This window comes from Borostomias antarcticus, assembly GCF_949987555.1.
Source record: "Borostomias antarcticus genome assembly, chromosome: 3".
In the NCBI taxonomy this organism is placed as follows: Eukaryota; Metazoa; Chordata; class Actinopteri; order Stomiiformes; family Stomiidae; genus Borostomias; species Borostomias antarcticus.
The window spans coordinates 2980272-2992522 of NC_140236.1; the positions used below are offsets into that span (position 1 = coordinate 2980272).

At 50.9% G+C, this 12251-nt stretch overlaps 1 protein-coding gene across 1 annotated transcript in view; it reads right to left on the bottom strand.

Moving 5' to 3' along the window:
* The window catches only part of LOC311307593 (ski oncogene-like), a 61074-nt gene extending 49094 nt beyond the window's left edge, over positions 1-11980 (bottom strand). Inside the window, exon 1 of the mRNA XM_084436418.1 lies at positions 10648-11980. Within this exon, the coding sequence (XP_084292544.1) occupies positions 10648-11553 (906 nt within the window). The 5' untranslated portion in view covers positions 11554-11980. The remainder of the gene's footprint in view (positions 1-10647) is intronic.
* Positions 11981-12251: the final 271 nt, after the last annotated feature.

A 12251-nucleotide genomic window follows, 5' to 3' on the forward strand; every position in this document is an offset into this window, starting at 1 on the left:
ACATTTATAGTGTGTGTGTGTGTCTCTGCGTGGGAGTGAGTTGACAGCTCGTGTGTAAGGCCGAGCGCATGCGCATGGACGTTTACGGCGTGTGTGTGCGTGTGTGCGCGTGTGTGTGTGCGCGCATACTTATCAATGAGCGACTGTGTGAGTGGGCGTCGGGGGAGGGGCGTCGTCGGGACGTGAAATCAATGGGTTTCACTCGAGCCCAGAGATGGAGAGAAGGAGGGGGAGACGGAGAGGAGGAGGAGGGGGAGACAGAGAAGAGGAGGAGGGGGAGACAGACAGACAGAGAGACAACTGAAAGAGGAGAAGAATAAACAGGGAGTTGGGGCCGTGGCGGCTTCCTTAACCCGAGAACCAAACGCCCTCACCAGAAGGAGGGATCGTGTTTCAACAGATTGGTTTATTTAGTATCCGCATCGCCAGCTCATTTGCCAGAGTGGGACTGGGATTAATTGAAGAGATCGGTGACCTCAGAGAAGGAGTGGGTCCAGGGAGCCGGGAGGAAGGATGTTAATGACATTATAAGCCATTGTTTCCAACACTTCATTCCTGAGAAGTAAACCGATCCACCGGGGCCCGGCCCCTCACGCCCATACAGGGGCGCCGGAGCACGCACACACACACACACACACACACACACACACACACACACACACACACAACCCCTCCACTTCCTGAAAAGCTGCAGCGGAGGTGTGACCACCGTGTTGGTTTCCTTTGTGTTGCCTAGTGGGCTGCAGTCTAAATTGAACCGTCTAGCGCTACGGATTCAGTGTAAATCTCATAGGTTCGGCGTTCCAGACCAAGCTCCGCCTCCTCCTCTTCCTCCTCCTCCTCCTCCTCCTCTTCGCTCACGCTGCTTCCAGTCTGGACCCCATGACCTCATAGTCAAATACAGTAACTGGTCTGCTTCTGACATATTTTGCCAAAATTCATAAAGGGTTGGGTTTAAAGGTTTTTGTTCCTTGAAAGATGAACGCAGATAGAATGACAGAAGAAGAAAGAGGGATTTTGTGACGTTCCTGGAAAACCTGCTTAGTGAACAGCTGAGATGCCTTGGGGACACGCAGCCTGGAAATGATCTCTGATCCTGTCACTGAGCTCGCAGAGAAGGGTCCGCCCACTTCTCAAGCCCCTCCCTCTCGACGGACAGAACGCCGCCCCGGGGCCACTCGGACAAAAAGGGGCAGTAGCCTACGTAAGGTAATCAACGGTAGCAAGTTTATACACGCCGGTCAAGGTTCAGGACGAATGTTTTGTTGGATCGATAGGGCAATTAAGTCCATCTCACGTTGGATTAATCTTGTGCAAGATTAACCCGTCCACCCCGCCATAACCCGGCCAGCCAGACGCAGCGAGCGACAGACTAAACAAGGCAAAGATCACAGACTTTTACTGATAGTATCTCCACCCTGCCTTCTAAACACAAGGACGCTACCGCGCACTCTCCGCGCACGCCCCAGACGGGGCGCCCAACGTAAACACGTTGTTCATTTCACCTCAGCGATGAGATGTCGGATTGATACGCGGAGGTATAAATAGACGTGCTTGTATTAATGCGCTATCAACGTCTTCGCGGCTACGTGGCTAACGGCGGCTAGCGCCGGCCGGCGTTGGGAGCAGAGAGAGAGAGGAGGAGCGAACAGAGGGAGCTGGTAGCTCGTAGCACGGGAGGCGGACGGGGGCGGGGCTCAGGCGATGAGCGGTCGTCTGTGTGACTCAGCCTCTCGGGAGGACAGATGACCTGACAAAGGGGGGTGGGGGAGAGAGAGAGAGAGAGAGAGAGAGAGAGAGAGAGAGGCGCGGGCCTCGATTGTCATCTCATTCTACCCCTCCTCAGAAACCCAGCTGATGCTCGGCTGGAGAAAAAAAAAAAAGATGACAAAGGCCCAACCGACCAACCCCCGTAGAGAGAAGAGTGACCACCAGACCTGCACCCCACCCCCCCAAACCAAACAATACCTCACAGAGCTCCTGGGAGCTGCCCTGTCACTGCTACAGCCTGGCCGCACTCCCCCCCCCCCACCCCACAACCCCACCTCCACAAAAAAGCCCCAACAAAGAGTCTCCCAGCCCTCCATCCCCTCCCCACTATCAGCCCCTCATGCAGCGGAGCCAGAGATAGACTCTCTGCTAAGCCACAGCCCAAGTGCATTTGGCAGCCTTCCTCCAGTCTAATCGTGCCAGCTCAATCTGAAACAAGATTAGCCGGGCTGGGGGGATTGGGTTTTCACATTAGACTGGTGGGGGGGGGTTAGGGGGTGGGGGGGTGGGGGGCGGATCCAGCCTGCCTGTCTGCCTCCGCGCCACACGCTGTGTTATACCAGCCTAGCATACCTGAACCTGACAGCACAAAACAGCGCGTGTGTGTCTGTCTCTGTCTGTGTGTGTGTGTGTGTGTGTGTGTTCGGCATGTGTAGCTCTCTGGGGGCGTTGTGGAGGCGAGGTGGGGGCTGGTGTGTGGAGGAGGAGTTGGGGGGAGGGGGGGGGGGGGGCGAGCCCCCCGTCACCGTGGGAGACAGACAGATGGGGATGGAAATGAGTAGGCAGCGAGCTCATGGTAATCTCCTCCCACAGCTGATCCAGGCATAAAACAAGCACGCACACAGACACACACACGCACGCACACACACACACTTGCCCACGCACAATCACACACTAAATGAGGCAGAATAGGCCATTCCTATTGAAATGTTCCCCTGCGTTTCACGATGCGTATTTTGGCTAGGTAAACATGAGGTGATTATATGAGTGTTAAAACAGACTCGCACACAGAGAAGCATCCTAGCAAAAGCATGCTGATGAGCATTTCACTGTAAAGTGATTTTCCGGCAAAGAATATTCAGTGGCACAAAATACAGCTATATTACAATTCATTTGGAGGAGATGTGGTTGTGGATGTGCATTGTAGAGAGAGAGAGAGAGAGAGAGAGAGAGAGTGTGTGTGTGTGTGTGTGTGTGTGTGTGTGTGTGTGTGTGTGTGTGTGTGTGTGTGTGTGTGTGTGCGTGTGTGTGTGAGTGTATGTGTGTGTGTGTGTGTGCGTGTGTGCGTGTCTGGGTCCCTTCATCAGACATCTGCCCCGTGGGAGCGGATCCGAGCCACGTGATAGGCTGACTGGGCTGAAAGAGGAGAGGGGGTGAGAGGGGTCACCGTTTTTTGGAGGGAAGAGGTCATATGACAGACTGCTCCTCTAAACACGGGCGGGGGGGCGGGGACAGCGCCGGAACACAAAGAGGGGTCCTGAGCTGACCCAGCACAAAATCAACCCCCCCCCACTACCCCCCCGCCCGCCAGCCAGCCATGCAAACCTCTCTCTCTCTCTCTCTCTTTCTCTTTTCCCTGCCTTCTACATGCTGCCCTTACACAGAAAACCCACGCAGGCCTGGACCATTTCCATACCAATGAGTGTCATCAATTCATCTGTTTACTAATTACTAACACACACGGAGAAGAGAGAGGCTAATAGAACTCGTTTTACGCCGGATTCAACTTTGATCAAGATATGCAAACAATTTCTCCTCATCCGCTCTTCCGGTAGCTTTAAGAACAATTGACCTTTTCATAATCAGGGCTTAGGGCCGGGTGTGTGTCTATCCACCAGGGTGATGTGCGTGCGTGGGTGTGTGTGTGTGTCGTGTGTCGATGTCCGTGAGAATGTCTTTAACTGGGCCGCTCCCAAGCAGAGCGAGCGAGCGCATACCGGACATGCTACCGCGCCACCGTCCACGCCACCGAACACCACGTCTATCTTTAACCACACACACTCAGACACAGGCGTGACAAGACAATGCGGTCTCATTTTTAGAAGCATGATATACGGCGAGGTGAGGCGCGTCAAAACAAACAGCGTCCAATCAGAGGGGAGACGACCGTGGCGTGTGTAAACACAAACATACTTCGGGATGTTTATCACAGACATCAACACTAAGGAAGACAGCGTCTGCCCGCAATGACATGTTACTGTTTTTTAAGGATAGTCGTCTCAACCAAGACACGTTTTTGAGTTGACTTCTTGATTTTTACGCATCACGGTTCATTGAAAATACACCCGGGCGTGAAAATTTGAAAATTGAATGAAATGCCTACATGGGAGTTTGATTTATTTACTTTCTCTCAAAGCCCTTAGGGTTGGTGACAAGAGGCGAAGGGTTCAAGGGTGGAGGTTGGGGAGATGTAGTTAATGCAATAGTTCGGATAGCAGGGCCATGTGTGCCAATGAATATTTCAAACCCCAAGTCATCCTGCAAACAGTCTATCTCATTAAATAAACACGCGGGCCCTTGCCGCCTACCTTAATCTACCATCAATAATAGATACCTGAGAAAAAAATTCCGCACATTGTCGTTTGCAAGCGGGCAGTCTGTCAGCATCATCAAATTGCAGCGACCGACTGAAAAACAGTTTTTCTCACGACAGCGAGGAGGAAGAAGTCGTTGGGTTCTCTCGCGTGACGTCAGAACCGTAACAGGAGTCGTATGATGTAAACGGGGCGCGCTCCAAGTTTGTCTCTCTCAACCGAGAGGCTGAAATCTCCAGCTTGTTGGGAGGGTGTCAACGTCTTTTTTTTTCGGTGGCTTGTTTCCGTGCAGGTTTTTCATTCCTCAACACTTTTGGCTCTGAGATTCGTGTCCTGTCAGGTAGAACTACCTTGGGGGGGGGGGGAGAGACCCTCATCCATCCAGACCCTCATCCACCCAGACCCTCATCCACCAAGACCCTCATCCACCCAGACCCTCATCCACCCAGACCCTCATCCACCCAGACCCTCATCCATCCAGACCCTCATCCACCCAGACCCTCATCCACCCAGACCCTCATCCACCCAGACCCTCATCCATCCAGACCTTCATCTATCCAGACCCTCATCCACCCAGACCCTCATCCACTCCATCTCTGCCCAGTCAGACTGAGGCCGGCCAGGCTGTGCACTGCCCCTCAGTGAGGGATATTAATGCCCTCTCCGGCCCTGGCTGGAGACGCGCCTGACCGATGGGGGGGCGGGAGGTGGGGAGAGGGGATCCGGGTGGGGGGAGGGGGGGGGGGGGGGGTACCACAGAAGGGGGGAGGGTAGACAATGGCCTGTGATGGGGGCTTAAACTTCTCTGTTTTCACTCTCTGTCTTGCGAATAGGATTCCTGTTATTCCCCAAGGGACGATGGCGGAGGAGGGTGGACTCAAGTATGTGTGTGTGTGTGTGTGTGTGTGTGTGTGTGTGTGTGTGTGTGTGTGTGTGTGTGTGTGTGTGTGTGTGTGTGTGTGTGTGTGGGAGGGACAGTGGCAGTGTGTGTGTGTGTGTGTGTGTGTGTGTGTGTGTGTGTGTGTGTGTGTGTGTGTGTGTGTGTGTGTGTGGGAGTGTACATACACTACCTTGCTGTGTACACCCCACTGAAGCTTTTCATAAAACATAATCCAATCAAAGACAGTAAGAAACCCCTTGTTACCTACCTGGACTGCTGTTAGAGTCTCCCTCTGTACAGTCAAGCCATAATAAGAAAAACACGCTTATCTTACTGCAACTCTTAACTGTTCTTAAGAGTCTGTGGATAGAATCAGCAGCTGGCGGCGAGATATGAAAGGAATCAGCACATGGACTTTATTGCCACCTCTTTTGAAAACACCCGTTTGAAGAAATTCCCAGACAACGCGGTAATGTCACCTGCGCGTCTCTCTCTCGCTACGCCCCGTCATACGGCACGTCTCTCTCTCTCGCACGCTACGCCCCGTCAGTTCTGTTCTGGGTGTAGTTTCCGTCACACACAGCGGAGATCCATGCATTGCTGCGTGTCTGAACCGCTTGCGTCGTTATCATTTAATAACATAGTTAGTTTTCCAGGCAATGAGCCTCGGAGAAGATTTCAAAATGAGTTCGCTCTCTTTTCCTGCCGTGAAAATGGAAATGTCGCTGTTTGGATAGTTAACGGGTAGAGAGAGCGAGGAAAAGACAGCGTTAGGCAAATTAGACGTCTAGGTGGCAAATAATTAGCGCAAGTCTTTTCGCACATAAATCTAAACGCTAATTAAAAAGCCCTTCTTAATTGACTCGCATTTGCATATCATTCAAGCTACAAAACAAATTATAGTCCCAATCGTTAGAGGGAGGTTTCCATCGGCCTTATCTCACTCGCAGAAGCATCTGTTTATCGCTATGGATTCTGGGCCTTTAGGTCTCATCAATGAAAGACATCCTCACAGAAAAAGCACATCCAGCAAACTATGAATCATATAAACAACGACCCAAACTGTAACTAAATAGTATTCGCATACCAGTCGATAATATTCAATATCATCTGTTTTACAGTTGCAAGGAAACTCAAAAAAGATGTCTCTTCATGGCTCATGTCTTGCGCTGGGTCGTACAGTCAAAGGTCCAGGAAGGATGGGCTTTCCTGCCACACTTGACACAGTCTGTCTCAGTTGTCAATATCTAACATTGATCTCCCTGACTCTCTGCGGTGGTCTGTGTGAAGTCATGACAGGCCTGACTGTACAGACATGACACAGTCTGGCAGGACAGCTAAGATGGAGCGAGAGAGGAACCGAACTCATTAAGCCGGGCTTAATTTAATTAGTGGCTTCCTAATTCTTTGGGCATGGCGGAAAAAAAATATATAATTTCCCCATTTGTAGTGTGCTGCTCGTCTGTGCGTGTACTGACCTCACACACGGAATCCAAAGCGAAGCCATTCACAATTCCCCCAACGACAAGTCCAGAGAACCACAACAGTCTTAACCTCAACAGCTGAAAGTGTATTTCGCTGCAGAGATTTTGTGTTTTTTCCATTAAAACAAGAGGAAGAAACAGAAACAAATTGGGGGGTATTCTCGGTGCGGGCGGCCATTGATATGCATGGCTACCAGCTGTTGTGCTGTCCACAGCGTGGACATGGCTGGCTGTCAGAGGGCTTAGCAAGGAGCTGTGCCTTGCATATGAAACAGGACATGGCCCCATATTCCCTCAGGGAGTTCACTTCCTCTACCCCCCCCCCCCCCCCCCACCCCCCGCCTCCGCCAACAAGCGGCCCCTTCAGCTGGAGGCCAGATATCCCAGGGTGCACCGGGACATTTTTGGGCAATGGAAGTTGAGGGGAAGTTTCAGCCTCTGTGAAATGGCTGGATTCGAGCCACACTTTGGTGCATTGCTTTAAAGAATAACAAGGTCTCAACCTACTTGCAAAGGGCTGACTTGCAGACGGGGCCCTTGCTTTTCCCCTGAAAGAATTTCTGTCTCTCCTTGCACTTTCGCCTCCATTTTAAGAGTCAACAGTCTAATGTCAAAACTCAAACCAATTTGGGGGTCCAGCCATTTTGAAATTTTACACAGAAAAGCAGCCAATCGTACGGCAAGAATGCAGAAACATATCCGAACGCCGCGCTCGCCAATCGCACTTTTCCAAACGCATTCCTCTCCGTCCGTCTCTCTCGGAACTCTCTCTGCCTCGCTAGAAGCCTTCGTCACCCCGGAGAGCAATTAAATGTGGTGAAGACGAAAAAACGACTGGATTTTCCTGTCCTGTAGACGGTAGGAAAGGACGACAGACAAGCAGGCATGCGGAGGGTTGGCTTTTTTAATCACACACAGGTGTGGGGACATGTTTCATTCATGCCCGTTCGGGAGTGTTTTCATTCGAAGTTTGCATAATGGGCCGGCCTCTCCTCCCTCTCCTCTCTCTCGCTGGGAGTGGCTGGTCTGGTTTGCCGCCAGTGTCTCAACTCCCCTGCTTCCAGACCCAGACTAACCACCGCCTGCCTCGTCTGCTGCCCCATCCCGCCCGCTCGCTTGTCTGCCAGACATCAGTACGGTGGCACGGATGGACCAAAACTAAGAGAAATGGGGGGAAGCCTGGAAACAGATTACGCTAAATGCAGCTTTAAAGTATTTTTTATTGGTCCAAATCTAAACTAATCGTGAGCTATAAGCTTTAAACGGGCTGAGTTCGAAACTCCTCTCCGATCCTGGTTTCTCTCATATCTGCTCCGAACAGATGGACCGAGTATAAATCACATCATCTCGGGGCAAAATAAAATCTCGGGGCAAAATAAAACTTAGCGTCATACTAAGTCTGCAGCTGCAAGCCTTATCTAAACATCCTGATGTGGAAAGGCACTGATTATGTTTGCCACCCACATGTGCCCCAGCCAGGAACCATGATAAAGTAGGTCGGCGCTGGCGTGGTGAACTTAAAGGACTGCAACACACCCCACTCGTAAACTTTGAACCCATTCAATACTTCGCTGCTCTTACAGTATTCACTTGTTCGTGATGTTTGCATTCATGGGTCAATAGCTGAGCTCTCACGTCTCTCAAAAATGGAGAATGCGCTTTTTACGGCAAATCCCAAGTGCTTATTTTATCAAATGACGTAGCCTATGTTGCAATGGAAGCAAAGAGAGTTGTGTGTTTGTGTGGGCGGGTGTGTGTGCCTCCATGTACTACAGGAATGCTGGTGAATACCCAGACTGCTGTGCAGTGGTCCCATGACCTCAGAGCAAGACATCTCGCAAGACAGGAAGTCCTTCAACTCCAGTTCCTCTGTCTGACTGTAAGACAGCAGCCCACAGTGGCGTAATATCTTCGTGATTATTACAATTTCCACCTCAGACAACATTTTCTCTGTGTCTACAAGGTGTGGCGTCGAAAGCGCAACAACTCCAATACAGTCTTTCACTTACTTCCAAGAAGAACCTTTCAAAGTAGCTCAGAAAATGTGCTGACAGGGAGAAGCTAGCCACGTTCTTTAGTAATATTCATCATAATTCAAACTCGGCAAATATTCCTTCATTAGCATTACTTTTACCAAGCTGCTCGGACAGAATTTTAAAAAGGGACTCCAAGGAGTGCTCTTATTAGCACTGCGGTGCCTTGTGAGGTCGTATGAAAATAACAGGGGGCCTTTAAAGTGAGGGGGTCCTTGAGGTCCCCCCACTTCAGTCTAAATAGAGATGAGTGCCAAGAACGAGTGCTCACAGCCCCTGGTGAGCTCTGGCGCTCTTTGAGACCCCCGCAAAACGCCGTTGAATGTTAAATCTGCGGGGAGAGGGATTGTGAGGAGCTGTTTGTAAACACTTTGACTTTGTTTGTACGACCCACCAAAAAAAAAAAGTCTCTGAGCATCATCACGACACTGGCCCTCAGAGAGGGGGAACCTCTTCCTTTCATTCGGAGAGGGGAATGAGCAAATGAGTAGGTAATTGGGGGGAAGGGAAGACTTTGAGTGTGTGTGTGTGTGTGTGTGTGTGTGTGGGTGTGTGTGTGTGTGTGTGTGTGTGAGGTGGGAGGGTTGGTTGGTGGATGTGTCTATGGGTTGGGGGGGGGGGGGGGGTTGGTTGGTGAATGCTCCTCTTTGTTGGGATCATATTATGTTTCCACCACAATACTCCAACCTCTGCTTCATCAACTCTATTCATGTGTAACAGTTCATGCAAATGGCCTGTTTCGTTTGTGAAAGAGGGGGCTCCTTTTATCAGCTCCTCATTTGGGGGAAGGGAGCCCCAGAGAGCCACCAGAGCACAGACTTTAATCCCCCCACGGACCCACAATCAGAGCTCTGTCTGCTAAAAGCACCGCAGCCCCGAATGTAAAAGTCATAGGTAGGCAGAGGGGGCCCCCCAAATACTATTAACAAGGAGCTCCATTACCCCAAAAGGTGAGGCTAGGGTGGCGCGGGATACCAGACACAAAAGCCCCCCCGAGCATGTTTGATAAGCTTCCCCTCCCCTTCGTTTAATGGGCTCGTCTAGTGTGTATCTGTGGTGAAACCATTGAGCGAACCCTATACCAGAGAAATCATGGCTCTCAAACGCATGTAAATCGCTCCCTTATTCAAATGCAAAGAAGTTTGCGGTGAAAGAACATTAAACATCGAGAGAGATTCTGTAACATTTTACATTTTCAACATTCCTCGGGACTATGCTCGTCCACGGGGCCCCTCCGCCCACAACCGCGCAGGGAGACAACATTAGGCTGAGTGTTGCTGACATGGTAGGCGTCTATATGCAGCAATGTCCCCTCGAAGCAGACACAACAACTGGCACATCTCGCTCTAATAAAAACCCCGCCGCTGACCACCCCCTGGGAGTACAAACGCTTTAAGTAGCTCGCCATTACGCACGGATGAGTCCCTCGTTAAAAACACATCCACCTTCAAGTACCTGAGATAATGATGGACGCGAGGGCTCATTTCTCACTGTGCAAAGGACGAGGGGAGAGAACCCTTGCAATAGACTAGTGCAGAACTTTTAAATGTGCAAGACGAACAGGAGGCGCAGCCTAACTTTTCCTACTTGGGATGTGATTCCAATTCCATCATCAGCTCGTATCTGGATCACATGGTGGATCTTAATTGTTGTTTCGCACTACGCCAATTGAGAGGGTCGTTACAGTATGGTCAATAGCCTACATTTGAGCATTTCACACCCGTGTAGGTGCTTCACGGGCAAATAATGGTTTTATTGCCACCAGAGGCGTTTTGTTGTCACTGGTGGACAATTAGTGACACTATGTGAAGAGCTACCAAATCCTAGGGACGGGCCCCTCTATCCTGCATGTAGGGGCCACTTTCTAAGAACATAACCTAAGTTACAATACAAGGCAGTATTTCAAGAGACATTTGGAAGTTGTAACTAATTTAACTTGAACTCACCCTAGATGCTTTCCTTTTGTATTTGTTGGCGAAGTCAAATTTCTCTTTTATCTCGTCCAAAAGCTGCTCCAAGCGCGCTTTCTCCTCTTTCCCCGTGTAATCCTGGCCCAGGAGAATGTATGCCCTCCAATTGGCGGAGTCAAAGCCCCAGTGGCAAGTTCTGTTTTCCAACGATTTGTGACTGTGCACCACGAACTTGTGGGTCGGGTACATAAGTCTGCAGTCCATACATTGGATGCATGCTGCGTTGGGGCTGGTGTACAGCTCCGGGACGAAAAGACCCTTGCACTTCCCGAAACACTCGTGGTAGACTTTGAAGCTTTTCTCCGTAAGCTCGAGCTCCAGAGAACCGGAGAACTCTTTCTTGCAGTGCGGCGGGTAGGTGCCCCCGTGAATCAGGGCATTGCACAGGCGCTCCGAATCCGTTTTGGTGATGAGACCGCACGAAGGCGCAGAGAAGGGCAGGATCCCCATGACTTTGAGGATCTCCAGCTGGTTCGCCGTGCACCGGGAGCAGTAGATGTGGAGGTCGTCGCACACCGAGTTGATCTGCTGGAGGGAGAAATCCCGCAGCACGGTGTTGAGGATCTGCGGCAGACACAGCCGTTTCTCGCCACCGACCACAAAGCAGGAGATGATCTCGCTCTCCAGGACCGTCTCGCACCTCTCTGTGGACCGGTCAGAGGGGATGAACAGTGGCCCTGGCATCACTGGCGGCGGCTGCATTGGCAGATGCAAAACGGGCTCGGGTTCTTTTCCATCTTTCTTGAACAGAAGGTCATGTTGCCATCTAGCAGAAAACGCCGCAGGTCCGCCGAGGGAGCTCATAGAGCTGAGATGAAACTGCTTGAGAGTTTGTTGCAGTCCTGGATGAGGTTGGAAGCTCTGCCGAGTTACAGTCTCCATGATTCTCTTACTACTTGAAAAGCTAAAATTCCTTTCAGCGCTGGGGAACTACAACAATCGAAAGCCACGATAGGTCCCAGTTCCTTGTTATTCCAAGGTCTCCCAGAATTAGTAAAGAACAGAAAGCGCTTCATCAAACATCCACCAAAAAAGTCCTAGGCAAGTCACTTTCCTATTCCTTAGACTAGGCGACTGGTGACACCGGCGAGTCTTCCACCGCAGTAGACTCCCGACTGTCCATATCTAAACACGTCCCACTAACTCCACAAAAAGGAAGTTGCACTTTCAAGTTAAAGAAGTATCGGAAAAGACAGAGCCGTGTCTCCGTGGGCTATACGTAGGACTATCGGGGGATACAAATACGCGCGATATCCCTTTCGGTCTCCTTTCGCTGTCGAATACTGCAGTAAGAGCCCGGCGAGTACTCCCCGTCTGTCCCTCTGCTCGCTATGCCTGTGTAGAGATGGCTAGTCTGTGAGCTGGGTGCTCTCTCTCTCTCTCTCTCTCTCTCTCACCCGCCCCCTCTCTCTTTCTCTCTCTCTCTCTCTCTCTCTCTCTCTCTCTCTCTCTCGTCTCTCTCTCTCTCTCTCTCTGTCTCTCTCTCTCTCGCTCTCTCTCTCTCTCTGTCTCTCTCTCTCTCTCTCTCTGTCTCTCTCTCTCTCGCTCTCTCTCTCTCTCTGTCTCTCTCTTTCTCTCTC